Source organism: Elephas maximus, chromosome 14 (genome assembly GCF_024166365.1).
Source record: "Elephas maximus indicus isolate mEleMax1 chromosome 14, mEleMax1 primary haplotype, whole genome shotgun sequence".
In the NCBI taxonomy this organism is placed as follows: Eukaryota; Metazoa; Chordata; class Mammalia; order Proboscidea; family Elephantidae; genus Elephas; species Elephas maximus.
Window position 1 is genome coordinate 24,524,570 of NC_064832.1, and position 17,865 is coordinate 24,542,434.

The window sequence follows — 17,865 nt, forward strand, 5'->3', positions numbered from 1 at the left end:
TATTAAACACTCAATTACATCCATTTCCAGATTCTTACAAGGAGCCCTGGTGACTCAGCGGTTAAGACCTTCGCTGCTATCCAAAAGGTCGGCAGTTCGAATAACCAACCATTCCTTGGAAACCCTGTGGAGCAGTTCTACTCTGTCCTATAGCGTCACTGTGAGTCAGAATTCACTCAACAGCAATGGGTTTAGAGTCTCACATACCTGAATGAAAAGGATGACACAAGTGAATTCACAATTCTCTTAGTCTTGCTACTGCAAAATAAGTAGAAATTAATAAAATTTTAGTTTCTATATTTAGCACAGATTTCCTCTAACATATATATTTAATCAAAAAAACAAAGGCCTTCATAAGTGTAATTTAAAAAGAAAATTCTTTAGAAGTTATTACTCATAACTGTAAAAAGTTTCTTTCTGCAGCATTTTTTTACTTCCATATCTATATATAAATATACATGACTAAAATACTAAACATTAGATATCTAATAACCTTTTCCTTGCTTGTAAAACCTCAAACCCACCTTTATAGCAACATCAAAATTGGGATCATCAACTAAAGCAACATAGCATGGAGGCAGAGGGAGTGCTGGAAGACCTGTGTTCCAATGTCGCTCTCCCATTAATGAGCTGTGGGATCCTAGGCAAGTCATCAAAATATGGTGTAGAGAGATAATGGAATAACACACAGCAACAAAAAGAAACAGGCTACTGAGTATACATATAATAACATGAATGGATTTTCAATGTGTTATGCTAAGTGAAAGAAGCCAGTTTCAATTGACTACATACTGTTTGATTCCATTATATCACATTCTGGGAAAAGACAAACAATAGGAGCAGAAAATAAATCAGTGATTGCCAAGGGCAAAGGTACTTGAGAAATTTTGGTGGTATAGTACGACTGTGTTTTATCATTATGGCAGTAGTTACATGACTACATGCATTTGCCAAAACTCATAGAACTCTCCCACACAACACAAAATTCATTATATGTAAATTATACCTTAATGTTTAAAAGGTGTGCTGAAATCAAAAGGAAAGTTAAATGGTGAAATAGGATAGAGTCTGTAAGCAGATCCAATATATAGGGATTCAGAATATAATAGAGAGGGGGAGAGTGATGCCAGCAAAATTGTGGAGTAGACATCTCTAAACCCCTTTACTCTATAAAAATATTGAAATACAAGCAAACTCTGTCGGAACTAACTTTGTCAGAACTCTGGAAAACAGTCAATGGTTTATAGCAACAAAGTGAACACTGAACCAAGAAAAAAGCAACAAAAATTGGTAGGAAAGCTTTGTGGCTTTTTTACTTGACCATGTTTTATCCTCCCCCCAACTCAGCAGATGTCTTGAAGATGGTAGCCCACATTACTAGTGTGGGACCCTGGTTCCTGGCTCCAGAAGGAGCAGAGCAGGTTTATTATTTTTTTTTTAACAGTTTTTAAATTGTACTTTAGATGAAGGTTTACAGAGTAAATTAGTTTTTCATTAAACAATTAATACACATATTGCTTTGTGACAGTGGTTGCCAACCCCACCACATGTCAAGACTCTTCCCTTCTCCATCTTGGGTTTCTCATTACCAGCTTTCCTATCCCCTCCTGTGTTTTCGTCCTTGCCCCTGAACTGATGTGCCCATTTAGTTTTGTTTTGTTTTGTTTTATGGGCATATCTAATCTTCGGGTGAATCTCAGGAGAGACTTCAGTACTGAATTAAAAAGGTGTCTGGGGGCCATACTATTGGGGTTTATCCTGTCTCTGTCAGACCAGTAAGTCTGGCCTTTTTTTTTTTTTTGTGAGTTGGAATTTTGTTCTACATATTTCTTCAGCTGTCAGGGACCCTCTATTGTGATCCCTGTCAGAGCAGCCAGTGGTGGTAGCCAGCACCATCTAGCTGTGCTGGACTCAGTCTGGTGGAGGCTGTGGTAGTTGTGATCCATTAGTCTTTTGGACTAATCTTTCCCTTGTGTCTTTAGTTTTCTTCATTCTCCCTTTCTCTAGACAGAGTGGGACCAGTGGAGTATCTCAGATGGCTGTTCACAAGCTTTTAAAACCTCAGACGCTACTCACCAAACTAGGATGCAGAACATTTTCTTTGTAAACTATGTTATGCCAATTGAGCTAGATGTTCCCCGAGACCATGGCCTCCAGCCCTGATCCCAATAATTTGGTTCTCAGGGAGTTTGGATGTGTCTATGAAGCTTCTGTGACCGTACCTTGGGCGAGTTGTGCTGACTTCCTCAGTATTGTGTTCTGTCTTATCCTTCAACAAAGTTACCACTTAACTATTGCCTAGTTAGTGTTTTTCCCTTTCCACCCCTGCCCTCCTTAAAAAAAAAAAAAATATAGTAACCATCAAAGATTGTTTCTTTTTGTGTATAAACCTTTTCATGAGTTTTTATAATAGGGAGCTCACACAGTATTTGTCCTTTTGTGATTATTTCACTCAGCAAAATGCCCTCCATTTTCACCCAGGTTGTGAGATGTTTTGCAGATTCTTCATTATTCTTTATTGTTGCTTAGTGTTCCATTTTTGTATGTACCACAGTTTGTTTCTCCATTCATCTGTTGATGGGCCTTAGGTTGTTTCCATCTTTTTGCTATTGTGAATAATGCTGCAATGAACATGGGTGTGCATATGTCTAATCCTGTGACGGCTTTTATTTTTCTAGGATATATCTCTAGGAGTAAGATTGCTGGGCCATATGATATTTCTATTTCTAGCTTTTTAAGGATGTGCCACATTGTTTTCCAAAATGGTTGTACCACTTTACATTCCCACCAGCAGCCTATAAGAGTTCTAAGCTCTCCAAAACCTCTCCAACATCTGTTATTTTCTGTTTTTTTGATTCATGACAGTAATGTCTGGATAAGATGGTATCTCATTGTAGTTTTGATTTGCATTTCTCTAATGGCTAGTGATCATGAGCATTTCCTCATGTGTCTGTTGGTTGCCTGAATGTCTTCTTTGGTAAAATGTCTGTTCATACTCTTTGCCCACTTTTTAATTGGATTATTATTTTTCTTTTAGAAATGGTGGATTTTCCTATAGATTTTACAGATTAGACCTCTGTTGGATATGTCATACCCAAAAACTTTTTCCCATTCTGTAGGTTCTATTTTTACTCTTTTGTTGAACTCTTTTGATAAGCATAAGTGTTTCATTTTTAGAAGATCCCGGTTATCTAGCTTATCTTCTGGTGTTTGTGTTTTGTTAGTTACGGGTTGTATCCTGTTTATGGCATGTATGAGGGCCTCTAGCATTGACCCTATTTTTTCTTCTATGATCTTTATAGTTTCTGGTTTTATATTTCAGTCTTCAGTCCATTTTGAATCAGTTTTTGTGTATTGTGTGAGATATGCGTACTGTTTCTTTTTTTTCTTCTTCTTTTTTCACAAAGGGACACCCAGTTTTTCATGCATCATTTGTTAAAAAGACAGTCTTGGAGGCGGGGCCAAGATGGCGGACTAGGTAGATGCTACCTCGGATCCCTCTTGCAACAAAGACTTGGAAAAACAAGGGAATCGATCACATACATAACAATCTATGAACCCTGAACAACAAACACACATTTAGAGACAGAGAACGAACAAATACGGGGAAGCAATGACTGTTTTCGGAGCCTGGAGCCAGCGTCCCAGTCAGGTAACCTTGGTGCCGGGCTTAGGTCTGGGCCCAGGGGAGCTGAACTCAAAATCTTGTGACGGCGCAAACAAGGGGCGCAGCCCTACCCCCTGAACTGACCCTGGGAGGGGGCCCAGCTGGTCTGCGTGGGCGGCGTGGCGACGTGGCTGGTGGGAGAAGTCCCCGGGAGGCAGTGACTGGATTTGGAGCCGGGAGTGCAACGTCCCAGCCGGGAAACCTTGGCGCCGGGCTTTTGACTGGGCGCTGTCATGGCGCAAGCACGGGACGCAGCCCTACTCCCCTGAACTAACCCCGGGAGGGGGCCCAGCCGGTCTTCAGGGGCGGCGCGGCAACGCGGCTGGTGGGATGAGAAGTCCCTGGGAGGCAGTGACTGATTTTGGAGCCGGGAGTGCAGCATCCCAGCAGGGGAACCTTGACGCTGGGCTTCGGTTTGGCAGCGGAGGATCTGACCACGGCTTCAGCGGGACAGACCCTCGGGGGCAATCTCCACACAGCCAGCACACATAGGCGACACGCCCCTCAGGAATCTCAGATAAAATAGTCATTCCAAGCAAGATAAGCAACTTTGGCTATATTCCGAGGTACTACTCTCCTACTTCTCTGAGCCCTCCCTTACCCTTCCAAGGCGGCTTCATTAACATTGGAATTTCCTGAGCCAGAGGGAGAACGGCTCCGGCTCCGCGGCGGCTTTGCTTTTCCCTTTTTTTTTTTTTTTTTTTTTGGTCTTTTCCTAACCCATTCTTCTGGCCTGAGAGAAGGAACCACAAAAAACCCAGGGACCAAAAAGCCATCCCTAATTGGACTAAAAACACAGAACCAGCTACAGCCAAGCATATATGATCCAAATCTCAGACTTTCACCCTTACAGGGAACAAGGTGGCGGTTATAATCCAAATGCAGTTCTGATAGGGATCTGACTGCATTTTTTTTTTTTAGCGGATTTTCTGGAAAAACAAGTTTCCCAGATCTGATATCCCTGCTTATTCAACAGAGCCCTAATTGACCCACAACAGGGAACTGAGGGCTGAAGCTCCCCCCAGACCACCTAGCCTCTTGCCTTAGGGGTCTAAGGAGGGTGACACCTACCAATCAGTAGAGGTACTTGCATTGGGGGCCTAAGGTACAGCTGCAGTGCCCTCCCACCAAGGTGCTATAGGAATAAAGACACACCTACCTCACTGACACTTGGGGGAAGCCTGTCAACATCCTGCCTCCCCTGGAGGGTGAATCCCAGCTGCTAGTAGAATCTGGTGCACACAACTATCACCACTACTTCTCGAGGTGGATAGGTATTAGGGTGCAGCGCACACTTGATGACCCAAAATCAGATTCTACTCAAGAATAGTGAATAGACTCAGGCATATATATCTGGCAACAGCCCAAACCAGCTGGTAATAGGTCATAAGTAAGTCAAGGGCTACAACAAACAAGACAGCACAATCTAGTAGCCCATCCACGTATATTGAAAGGAAACAAAACAAGATAAGACTCAGTGAGCAATTATAGAATAAACCACTACTTTTTTTTTCTTTTTTATATCTTAGTGATGGCTCGGAGACAGCAGTCGATATCAAACCACATAAAGAAGCAGACCATGACAGCTTCTACAACCCCCCAAACAAAAGAATCAAAATCTTTCCCAAATGAAGATACAGTCCTGGAATTATCAGAGACAGAATATAAAAACTAATTTACAGAATGCTTCAAGACATCAGGGATGACCTCAGAAACGAAATAAGGTAAACTGCAGAAAAAGCCAAGGAAACACACTGATAAAGCAGTTGGAGAACTCAAAAAGATTATTCAAGAACATAGTGGAAAAATTAATAAGTTGCAAGAATCCATAGAGAGACAGCATGTAGAAATCCAAAAGATTAACAATAAAATTACAGAATTAGACAATGCAATAGGAAGTCAGAGGAGCAGACTCGAGCAATTAGAATGCAGACTCGGAAATCTGGAGGACCAGGGAATTAACACCAACATAGCTGAAAAAAATCAGATAAAAGAATTTAAAAAAATGAAGAAACCCTAAGAATCATGTGGGACTCTATCAAGAAGGATAACTTGCATGTGATTGGAGTCCCAGAACAGGGAGGGTGGACAGAAAACACAGAGAAAATAGTTGAAGATCTGCTGACAGAAGACTTCCCTGACATCATGAAAGACGAAAGGATATCTATCCAAGATGCTCATCGAACCCCATTTAAGATTGATCCAAAAAGAAAAACACCAAGACATATTATCATCAAACTTGCCAAAACCAAAGATAAAGAGAAAATTTTAAAAGCAGCCAGGGAGAAAAGAAAGGTCTCCTTCAAGGGAGAATCAATAAGTTCAGACTACTCAGCAGAAACCATGCAGGCAAGAAGGCAATGGGATGACATATACAGAGCACTGAAGGAGAAAAACTGCCAGCTGAGGATCATATATCCAGCAAAACTCTCTCTCAAATATGGAGGCGAAATTAAGACATTTACAGAGAAACATAAGCTTAGAGAATTTGCAAAAACCAAACCAAAGCTACAAGAAATACTAAAGGATATTGTTTGGTCACAAAACCAATAATATCAGATACCAGCACAACACAAGGTCACAAAACAGAACATCCTGATATCAACTCAAATAGGGAAATCACACAAAAAAATTAAGATTAATTAAAAAATAAAAGCTCATAACAGGGAATCATTGAAGTCAATATGTAAAAGATCACAATAATCAAAAAGAGGGACTAAATACAGGTGGCATAGAACTGCCATATGGAGAGGGATACAAGGCGATATAGGACAATACAAGTCAGGTTTTTACTTAGAAAAATAGGGGTAAATACTAAGGTAACCACAAAGAGGTATAACAACTCCATAACGCAAGATAAAAGACAAGAAAAACGTAATGACTCAACAAACATAAAGTCAAACACTACGAAAATGAGGATCTCACAATTTACTAAAAAAAGTCTCAGCACAAAAAAGTAAGTGGAAAAATGAAACTGTCAACAACCCACATTAAAAAGGCATCAAAATGACAACACTAAACACTTATTTATCTATAATTACGCTGAATGTAAATGGACTAAATGCACCAATAAAGAGACAGAGAGTCTCGGATTGGATAAAGAAACACGATCTGTCTATATGCTGCCTACAAGAGACACACCTTAGACTTAGAGACACAAACAAACTGAAACTCAAAGGATGGAAAAAAATATATCAAGCAAACAATAAGCAAAAAAGAAGAGGAGTAGCAATATTAATTTCTGACAAAATAGACTTTAGACTTAAATCCACCACAAAGGATAAAGAAGGACCCTACATAATGATAAAAGGGACAATTGATCAGGAAGACATAACCATATTGAATATTTATGCACCCAATGACAGGGCTGCAAGATACATAAATCAAATTTTAACAGAACTGAAAAGTGAGATAGACACCTCCACAATTATAGTAGGAGACTTCAACACACCACTTTCAGAGAAGGACAGGACATCCAGTAAGAAGCTCAATAGAGACACGGAAGACCTAATTACAACAATTAACCAACTTGACCTCATTGACTTATACAGAACTCTCCACCCAACTGCTGCAAAGTATACTTTTTTTTTCTAGCACACATGGAACATTCTCTAGAATAGACCACATATTAGGTCATAAAACAAACCTTTGCAGAATCCAAAACATCGAAATATTCCAAAGCATCTCCTCAGACCACAAGACAATAAAAGTAGAAATCAATAACAGAAAAACTGGGGAAAAGAAATCAAATACTTGGAAAATGAACAATACCCTCCTGAAAAAAGACTGGGTTATAGAAGACATCAAGGAGGGAATAAGGAAATTCATAGAATGCAACGAGAATGAAAATACTTCCTATCAAAACCTCTGGGACACAGCAAAAGCAGTGCTCAGAGGCCAATTTATATCGATAAATGCACACATACAAAAAGAAGAAAGAGCCAAAATCAGAGAACTGTCCCTACAACTTATAGAACAAATAGAAAGTGAGCAACAAAAGAATCCATCAGGCACCAGAAGAAAACAAAGAATAAAAATTAGAGCTGAACTAAATGAATTAGAGAACAGAAAAACAATTGAAAGAATTAACAAAGCCAAAAGCTGGTTGTTTGAAAAAATTAACAAAATTGATAAACCATTGGCTAGACTGACTAAAGAAATACAGGAAAGGAAACAAATAACCCGAATAAGAAACGAGAAGGGCCACATCACAACAGACCCAACTGAAATTAAAAGAATCATATCAGATTATTATGAAAAATTGTACTCTAACAAATTTGCAAACCTAGAAGAAATGGATGAATTCCCAGAAAAACACTACCTACCTAAACTAACACATTCAGAAGTAGAAGAACTAAATAGACCCATAACAAAAAAAGAGATTGAAACGGTAATCAAAAAACTCCCAACAAAAAAAAGCCCTGGCCCGGACGGCTTCACTGCAGAGTTCTACCAAACTTTCAGAAAAGAGTTAACACCACTACTACTAAAGGTATTTCAAAGCATAGAAAATGACGGAATACTACCCAACTCATTCTATGAAGCCACCATCTCCCTGATACCAAAACCAGGTAAAGACATTACAAAAAAAGAAAATTACAGACCTATGTCCCTCATGAACATAGATGCAAAAATCCTCAACAAAATTCTAGCCAATAGAATTCAACAACATATCAAAAAAATAATTCACCACGACCAAGTGGGATTTATACCAGGTATGCAAGGCTGGTTTAATATTAGAAAAATCATTAATGTAATCCACCACATAAATAAAACAAAAGACAAAAACCACATGATCTTATCAATTGATGCAGAAAAGGCATTTGACAAAGTCCAACACCCATTTATGATAAAAACTCTCACCAAAATAGGAATTGAAGGAAAATTCCTCAACATAATAAAGGGCATCTATGCAAAGCCAACAGCCAACATCACTCTAAATGGAGAGAACCTGAAAGCATTTCCCTTGAGAACGGGAACCAGACAAGGATGCCCTTTATCACTGCTCTTATTCAGCATTGTGCTAGAAGTCCTAGCCAGAGCAATTAGGCTAGACAAAGAAATAAAGGGCATCCGGATTGGCAAGGAGGAAGTCAAATTATCTCTATTTGCAGATGACATGATCTTATACACAGAAAACCCTAAGGAATCCTCCAGAAAACTACTGAAACTAATAGAAGAGTTTGGCAGAGTCTCAGGTTATAAGATAAACATACAAAAATCACTTGGATTCCTCTACATCAACAAAAAGAACATTGAAGAGGAACTCACCAAATCAATACCATTCACAGTAGCCCCCAAGAAGATAAAATACTTAGGAATAAATCTTACCAAAGATGTAAAAGACCTATACAAAGAAAACTACAAAGCTCTACTACAAGAAATTAAAAAGGACATACTTAAGTGGAAAAACACACCTTGCTCATGGATAGGAAGACTTGACATAGTAAAAATGTCTATTCTACCAAAAGCCATCTATACATACAATGCACTTCCAATCCAAATTCCAATGTCATTTTTTAAGGTGATAGAGAAACAAATCACCAACTTCATATGGAAGGGAAAGAAGCCTCAGATAAGCAAAGCATTACTGAAAAAGAAGAAGAAACTGGGAGGCCTCACTCTACCTGATTTCAGAATCTATTATACAGCCACAGTAGTCAAAACAGCCTGGTACTGGTACAACAACAGGCACATAGACCAATGGAACAGAATTGAGAATCCAGATATAAATCCATCCACATATGAGCAGCTGATATTTGACAAAGGCCCAGTGTCAGTTAATTGGGGAAAAGATAGTCTTTTTAACAACAACAAAAAAAAACTTTTAAAAAGTGCTGGCATAACTGGATATCCATTTGCAAAAAAATGAAACAGGACCCACACCTCACACCATGCACAAAAACTAACTCCAAGTGGATCAAAGACCTAAACATAAAGACTAAAACGATAAAGATTATGGAAGAAAAAATAGGGACAACATCAGGAGCCCTAATACAAGGCATAAACAGAATACAAAACATTACCAAAAATGACAAAGAGAAACAGATGGGAGCTCCTAAAAATCAAACACCTATGCTCATCTAAAGACTTCACCAAAAGAGTAAAAAGACCACCTACAGACTGGGAAAGAATTTTCAGCTATGACATCTCAGACCAGCACCTGATCTCTAAAATCTATATGATTCTGTCGAAACTCAACCACGAAAAGACAAACAACCCAATCAAGAAGTTGGCAAAGGATATGAACACACACTTCACTAAAGAAGATATTCAGGCAGCTAACAGATACATGAGAAAATGCTCTCGATCATTAGCCATTAGAGAAATGCAAATTAAAACCATGATGAGATTCCATCTCACTCCAACAAGGCTGGCATTAATCCAAAAAACACAAAGTAATAAATGTTGGAGAGGCTGCAGAGAGATTGGAACTCTTATACACTGCTGGTGGGAATGTAAAATGGTACAACCACTTTGGAAAACTATCTGGCATTATCTTAAACAGTTAGAAATAGAACTACCATACAACCCAGAAATCCCACTCCTCGGAATATACCCTAGAGAAATAAGAGCCTTCACACAAACAGATATATGCACACCCATGTTTATTGCAGCTCTGTTTACAATAGCAAAAAGCTGGAAGCAACCAAGGTGTCCATCAACGGATGAATGGGTAAATAAATTGTGGTATATTCACACAATGGAATACTATGCATCGATAAAGAACAGTGACGAATCTGTGAAACATTTCATAACATGGAGGAACCTGGAAGGCATTATGCTGAGCGAAATTAGTCAGAGGCAAAAGGACAAATATTGTATAAGACCACTATTATAAGATCTTGAGAAATAGTATAAACTGAGAAGAACACATACTTTTGTGATTACGAGGGGGGGAGGGAGCGAGGGTGGGGGAGGGTTTTTTACTGATTAATTAGTAGATAAGAACTGCTTTAGGTGAAGGGAAGGACAACACTCAATACATGGAAGGTCAGCTCAATTGGACTGGACCTTTTAAGCAAAGAAGTTTCCGGGATAAAATGAATGCTTCAAAGGTCAGCGGAGTAAGGGCGGGGATTTGGGGGCCATGGTTTAAGGGGACTTCTAAGTCAATTGGAAAATAATTCTATTATGAAAACATTCTCTATCCCACTTTGAAATGTGGCGTCTGGGGTCTCAAATGCTAACAAGCGGCCATCTAAGATGCATCAGTTGGTCTCAACCCACCTGGAGCAAAGGAAAATGAAGAACACCAAGGTCACACAACAACTAAGAGCCCAAGAGACAGAAAGGGCCACATGAACCAGACACCTACATCATCCTGAGACCAGAAGAACTAGTTCGTGCCAGGCCACAATCGTTGACTGCCCTGTCAGGGAGCACAACAGAGAACCCCTGAGGGAGCAGGAGATCAGTGGGATGCAGACCCCAAATTCTCATAAAAAGACCAGACTTAATGATCTGACTGAGACTAGGGGAATCCCGGCGGTCATGGTCCCCAAACCTTCTGTTGGCACAGGACAGTAACCATCCCCGAAGACAACTCATCAGACATGAAAGGGACTAAACAGTGGGTAGGAGAGAGATGCTGATGAAGAGTGAGTTAATTATATCAGGTGGACACTTGAGACTGTGTTGGCATCTCCTGTCTGGAGGGGGGATGGGAGGATAGAGAAAGTTGGAAGCTCGCAAAATTGTCACGAAAGGAGAGACTGGAAGGGCTGACTCATTAGGGGGAGAGCAAGTGGGAATACGGAGTAAGATGTACGTAAACTTACATGTGACAGACTGACTTGATTTGTAAACGTTCACTTGAAGCTCAATAAAAGGTAATAAAAAAAAAAAGACAGTCTTTTCCCCATTTAATGTACTTTGGGCCTTCGTCAAAGATCAGGTGACTATAGGTGGATGGATGGATTTACACCTAGATTCTGGATCCTGTTCCATTGGTCAGTGTATCTGTCTTTGTACCAGGCTGGTTTGACTACTGTAGCTGTATAGTAAGTTCTGAGGTCAAGTAGTGTGAGTCCTTCTACTTTATTTTTCTCCTTCAGTAGTGTTTTACTTATCTGTTGCCTCTTTCCTTTCCATATAAAGTTAGTGATTGGTTTTTCCATCTCTTTAAAGAATGCTGTTGGTATTTGGATTGGGATTGCATTGTATTTGTAGATTGCTTTGGGTAGAATTGACGTTTTCACAATGTTGAGTCTTCCTATCCATGAGAAAGGTATGTTTTTCCAGTTAAAAAGTAGATTTCGTTTAGCTTCTTGCAGTAGTGTTTTGTAGTTTTCTTTGTATGGGTCTTTTACAAACCTGGTTGGATTTATTCCTAAGTATTTTATTCTTTTAGGTTATAAATGGTATTGCTTTCCTGATTTCCTTTTCATAGTTCTCTTTATTGGTGTATAGGAATCCAACTGATTTTTGTATGTTTATCTTGTTTCCTACTACTCCACTGAATCTTCCATTAGTTCTAGCAGTTTTCTTGTGGAGTCCTTTGGGTTCTGTATGTGTAGTACCATATCATCCGCAAACAGGGATAGTTTTACTTCTTCCTTACCAATTTGAATGCCCTTCGTTTCTTTTTCTTGCCTTATTGCTCTAGCCAAGATTTGCAGCATAACGTTGAATGGGAGTAGTGATAAAGGGCATCCTTGTCTTGTTCCTGTTCTCAGGGGGAATGTTTTCAGCTTTGTTGAGTGTGAGGTTGGCTTTTAGTTTTGTATAGGTGGCCTTTTTTATACTGAGGAATTTCCCTTCTATTTTATTGAGAGGTTTTTTTTTTTTTTTTTCCCATCATGAATGGGTGTTGGACTTTATCAAAAGCATTTTCTGTGTCAATTGAGAGGATGATATAATTTTCTTTTGCTTTATTTATTGGTGGATTACTTTGATTGATTTTCTAATGTTGAACCATCCTTGCATACCTGGTATGAATCCTACTTGGTTATGTTGTATTACTTTTTTTATATACATGATGTTGAATTCTATTGGCTAGAGTTTTGGTGAGAATTTTTGCATCTATATTTATGAGAGATATTGGTCTGTAATTTTCTGTTTTTGTAGTCTTTGGTTTTGGTATCAAGGCTATGCTGGCTTCATAGAATGAATTTGGAAGTATCCCTTCCTTTTCTATGCTCTGAAATAGTTTGAGTAGTACTGCTGTAAGCTCTTCTCTGAATGTTTGGAGAATTGTCCAGTAAAGCCATCTGGGCCAGAGTTTTTTTTTGTTTGGAGTTTTTTTTTTTTTTTTACCTTTTCAATCTCTTCTCCTGTTATGGGTCTGTTCAGGTTTTTGACCTCAGTTTGTGTTAGCTTAGGTAGGTAGTGTGTTTCTAGAAAGTTTTCCATTTCTCTAGGTTTTCAAACTTGTTGGAGTATAGTTTTACACAGTACTCTGTTATGATCCTTTTTATTTCAGTCGAGTTATTGTTATTTGTGCCCTCTCTTGTTTTTCTTTTGTCAGTGTGGCCAATAGTTTTTCAATTTTGTTGATCCTTTCAAAGAACCAACTTTTGGTTTTGTCGATTCTTTCTATTGTTTGTCTATTCTCTTATTTATTTCTGCTCTGATCTTTATTATTTCCTTTCTTCTGGTGGCTGCGGGGTTCTTTTGCTCCTCTCTTTCTATTTTTTCTAGTTATGTAGCTAATGTTTCACTTTTGTCCCTTCTTTTTGACTTATGCATCTATTGCTATAAATTTACTTTTGCTGTGTCCTAAAAGTTTTGGTATGATGTGTTTTAATTCCTGTTTCATTCTAGGATTTTTTTTTCCATCTTTGAATTTTTTCTACTACCGAGGGGTTTTTAAACAAGGTGTTATTTAGTTTCCATATATTTTGTTTCACTTTCTCTCCCTGTTATTAATTTCTACTTTTATGGTGTTGTAATTAGAGGAGAAGCTTTGTATTATTTCAGTATTTTGGATTTTGTTGAAGGTTTCTTTGTGGCCTAAGATGTGGTCTCTTCTAGAGAATGTTCCACGTGCTTTGGAAAAGAATGTGTACTTTGCTGCTGTTGGGTGCAGTGTTCTATATATATCTATGAGGTCAAGTTCATTGATTGTGGCCTTTAAATCTCATTTATCTTTGTTGAGTTTCTGTCTAGATGTTCTGTCTTTTACTGAGAGTGGTGTGTTGAAGTCTCCTACTATTAATGTGGACTTATCAGTTTCTCTTTTCAGTGCTGTTAGAGTTTGTCTTATGTATTTTGAAGCTCTGCTATTGGGTGCATAGATATTTATTATGGTTATATTCTCCTGGTGAATTATCCCTTTATTCATTATATAATGTCCTTCTTCATCTTTTATGGTGGTTTTTGTTTTAGTCTATTTTGTCTGAGATTAGTATTGCCACTCCTGCTCTTTTTGGGTTGCTATTTGCTTGATATATTTTTTCCATCCTTTTATTTTCAATATATTTATGTCTTTCTAAGATGTGTTTCTTGCAGACAGCATATTGATGAGTCATATTTTTTTATTCATTCTGTCACTCTCTGTCTCTTTATGGGTGTATTTAAGCCTTTTAAGTCCAGTGTGATTATTAATAGGTATAAGTTTATTGCTGTCATTTTGTACTGCCTTTTTTTGTGTGTGATGCTAACGTTTTCTTTGTTCCTCCTACTCTCCTGTGCTGAATTCCTTTGGTTTGTGGAATTTTTTTTTATTTCTTTTGTTTTTGAAGATTTTGTGTTTACTGAAGCTTTATGTTTTTCTTCTTTATTTTCATGAGTAGGTTTGTTAATTTTTTTGTGGCTATCTTGACATATACCCTTATCTTCCTAAGTTTGAACCAGTGTTTTATTACTTGGTATTGCCTTGACTTCCTTTCCATTTGAAAGTTCTGTGCCTACACCCTTTATTCCCTCTTTCATTGTTCTGATTTTGCCATTTACAAATTGAAATCTCTGTCTCCCTGTTTTAAATTTTTTAGTTTTGTTTTATCCTTGAGAGTTCATTTTCTATGTTGATATCTGGCTGATGCTGTCTTATGTCCTAGATTCAGATTGTTGTCTGATTTTGTTGGTTCTGTAACAGGAAGACTCCCTTTAATAATTCTTGTAAGTTTGGTTTGGTTTTTACATAGTCTCTTAATTTATATTTCTCTGGAAATGACCTAATTTCATCATCATATTTGAGCAAGAGTTTCACAGGACATATTATTCTTAGTTGGCAGCTTTTTTTCAAGATTTTAATATGTCATCCCACTGCCTTCTTGCTTGCATGGTGTCTGCTGAGTACTCAGAGCTTAGTCTTTTTGTTTCCCCTCTGTATCTAATTTTTTGTTTTTCTTGAGCTGCTCTCAGAATTCTTTGTCTTTGGTTTTAGTGAGTGTGATTATGGTGTGTCTTGGTGTATTTCTTTCAGGGCCTATCCTATATGGGGTTATTTGAGTTTCTTCATTGATTGGCTCTCATTTTTCATCATATTAGGGAAGTTTCAGTCAGCAAATCTTCAATGATCCTCTCTGTGTTTTCCATTTTCTCTCCCTGTTCTGGAACTCTGATCACATGCACAGTTTTGCTTTTGTTTGTATCCCACATTGTCCTCAGAGTTTCTTCATTATTCTCTCTGATTTTTCCTCAAAGCGGTATCGAAGGACTTGTCTTCAATTTTGTTCATCCTGTCTTTCATTTTTCAAATTTGCTCCTAAAACCTTCTACTGCAGACTTCCGGCCAACAGGGCACCACAGACAGAAGCACCATGCAAAGACCCGAAAAACTAAGTGAAACATAGACAAATGTCATTCCAGGAAATCAAAGTGTCAAATGAAGAAATAAGTCAGCCAAACACCAAATGGAATAAGAAACTGACAAAGAACTGAGAGCAAGGAGAAATACACTCAGAGGTCCCCTATCAGCTAATGCAGCACGGATTTGCCATCTTGGGCTCCTATGGAAGATCGGTGGATAGGGAGTACGGGAAGCAGGTTTGTGCAGTTCCCAGCAGGAGACAGAGCAGCTGGTAACCAGCAATATATGCTTTCCTAAACTTCGTCTTCCTCCTCTCCCCTCCTTTCAGCCTCCTCTGCTTCCCACCAGCTGCAGTCTCTTGGCTGGGAGGCAACTGCTTTGGCCCTCAGCCACTTGGATTGCCCCACCCCCACTGGCTGGCTCCCTGTGTGCCATTTTTCTGTTGCTGGTGTTGCTTTTTTCCGTTTATTTTTGTTTCTTCCATGTCTCCCACCACCTTCCCCTCCTTTCTCTCCCTTGCTTTTCCTTGAAAGGCTGTGAAGTGGCTCTCATCAGAGGAACCACACCCCCGGCCCATGACACTACACTGGTGGCAACTCTGGGGCCTTTTTTTATTTTGTTCTGTTTGTTTTCTTTTTCTTTTCATGGCTTGGGAGTCCCTTCTAGCCAGACTGCACTGCACAGCTTAGGAGCCATTTCCCCAGTCTGTGCAGCCCCTTGGGGGCATTTCTTTTTTCTTTCTTTCTTTCTTTTTTTCCTCTCCTTTTCACTTTCTGTCTTTCTTTATTTCTCAGTTCTCGTCTCTCTATACTTACCTTCTTTTCCTGTCTTCTGAATACCTGGCGCTGTGTGACATCTATACCCTGTCTAGCCAGGCTATACTGCACAGTCTGGGAGCTACTTCCCTAGTCCTTGCAGCCACATTGGTGGGAGCCCTGGGAGCTTTTTTTTTCTTTCTTCGTTTTTCTCTCCAAATTTTTATGTAGTTATTTTTCTTTCTTTTTCCTGTTTTCTTTTTTTTTTCTTTTTGTTTTTCTCCATTTCTCTGTTTCTCCTCTCTCCACTCCAATGGCAAGCTCCATTAGCACTCTTTTTTGTTTGTGTTTTTGGTTCCGGTTTCTCTCTCCTCTCTCTCTTCTTTCACAAACCCATATAAGCTCCACACATCACAGTCTCCCCCTTCCTTCCTGCCTACCTGAGCTGTGCACTGAACATCACACCCCCGAGCAGCACAGGCATGGACTACTGGATCCTGCCCGGCACTGATTTCTGGCTCTCCCTGTTGGCCCTAGTACATGCCACACACATACCAGCCCCTCCCCTTCAGTTGGACCTGCCCTGCTGCACCATAGCTGAGTGACTGGCCTTGTCCATTGGAAAGGGAGGTGAAAAGTATTCTGACCACAGATGAGCAAACAACAAAAAGTGCACAGACTGACTGCTCAGACATAACCAAATAAAACAAAAAATCAGGATGAAACAAACAGATCTACAATCAAATGAAGAAAATAACTACTGAATGTCCTGAAGACAGCAGACAATATCAAAACATTAAAAAAAACAGGACAGGATGGTTCCAGTAGGATTCCAAAATAAAACACCAGATGACTTTCTAGTAGAAGAAAAGGCACTAGAACTATCTGACAGGGAATTCAAATCTCTAGTACTCAGAGTAATTCCAAGAGTTAAGCAAAAAGTGGACAAAAATGAGGAAAAAATAGACAAATTTATGGAAAAGGCAAATTCATGGAAAATACAGACAAAAATGGAAGAATTCAGGAAAATTATACAGGAAAAAAAGCCAATTAAATTCACAACTAGAAATCATACAAAAACAACAATTAGAAATCCAAAAGATAAAAAACAAGATTTCAGAAATGGACAATGTCAAAGAAGGGCTGAGGAGCAGGTTTGAAATAATGGATGTCAGGGTCAGCGAAATTGAAGACAAATAACACAGATACAACTCTGTTTGAGGAAAAATCAGAAAAAAGAATGAAGAAAAATGAAGAAACCTGGAATTACGTGGGATAAAATCAAAAGGAAAAATTTGCAACTGATGGGAGCTCTAGAACAGTGGGAGAAAACAGAAAACACAGAGGAAATAATTGAAGAATTGCTGACAGAAAACTTACCTAATATCATGAAAGATGAAAAGCTGACCAGCCAAGAAGTTCAACAAACCCCATATAAGATAGACCCCAAAAGAAAATCACTAAGGCATATCATAATCACTCTCACTAAAACCAAAGACAAAGAAAAAAATCCTGCAAGTAGCTTGAGAAAAACAAAAAGTCACATACAGAGGAGAAACAATAAGACTAAGCTCTGATTATTCAGCAGAAACCATGCAGGCAAGAAGGCAATGGGATGACATATATAAAACCTTGAGAGAATAAAAATTGCCAACCACGAATAATATATTCTGCAAAACTTTCATTCAAATATGATGGGGAAATTAGGACATTTCCAGATAACCGAAATTAAGGGACTATGTAAAAAC

The 17,865-nt window shown here is 38.7% G+C and overlaps 1 protein-coding gene across 1 annotated transcript in view; it reads right to left on the bottom strand.

The window, feature by feature from the left end:
* LOC126058277 (phosphatidylinositol 3,4,5-trisphosphate 3-phosphatase TPTE2-like) overlaps positions 1-17,865 on the bottom strand; it is a 310,242-nt gene that overhangs the window by 110,228 nt on the left and 182,149 nt on the right. Inside the window, exon 10 of the mRNA XM_049853315.1 lies at positions 208-258. Coding sequence (XP_049709272.1) covers positions 208-258 — 51 coding nt within the window. The remainder of the gene's footprint in view (positions 1-207; positions 259-17,865) is intronic.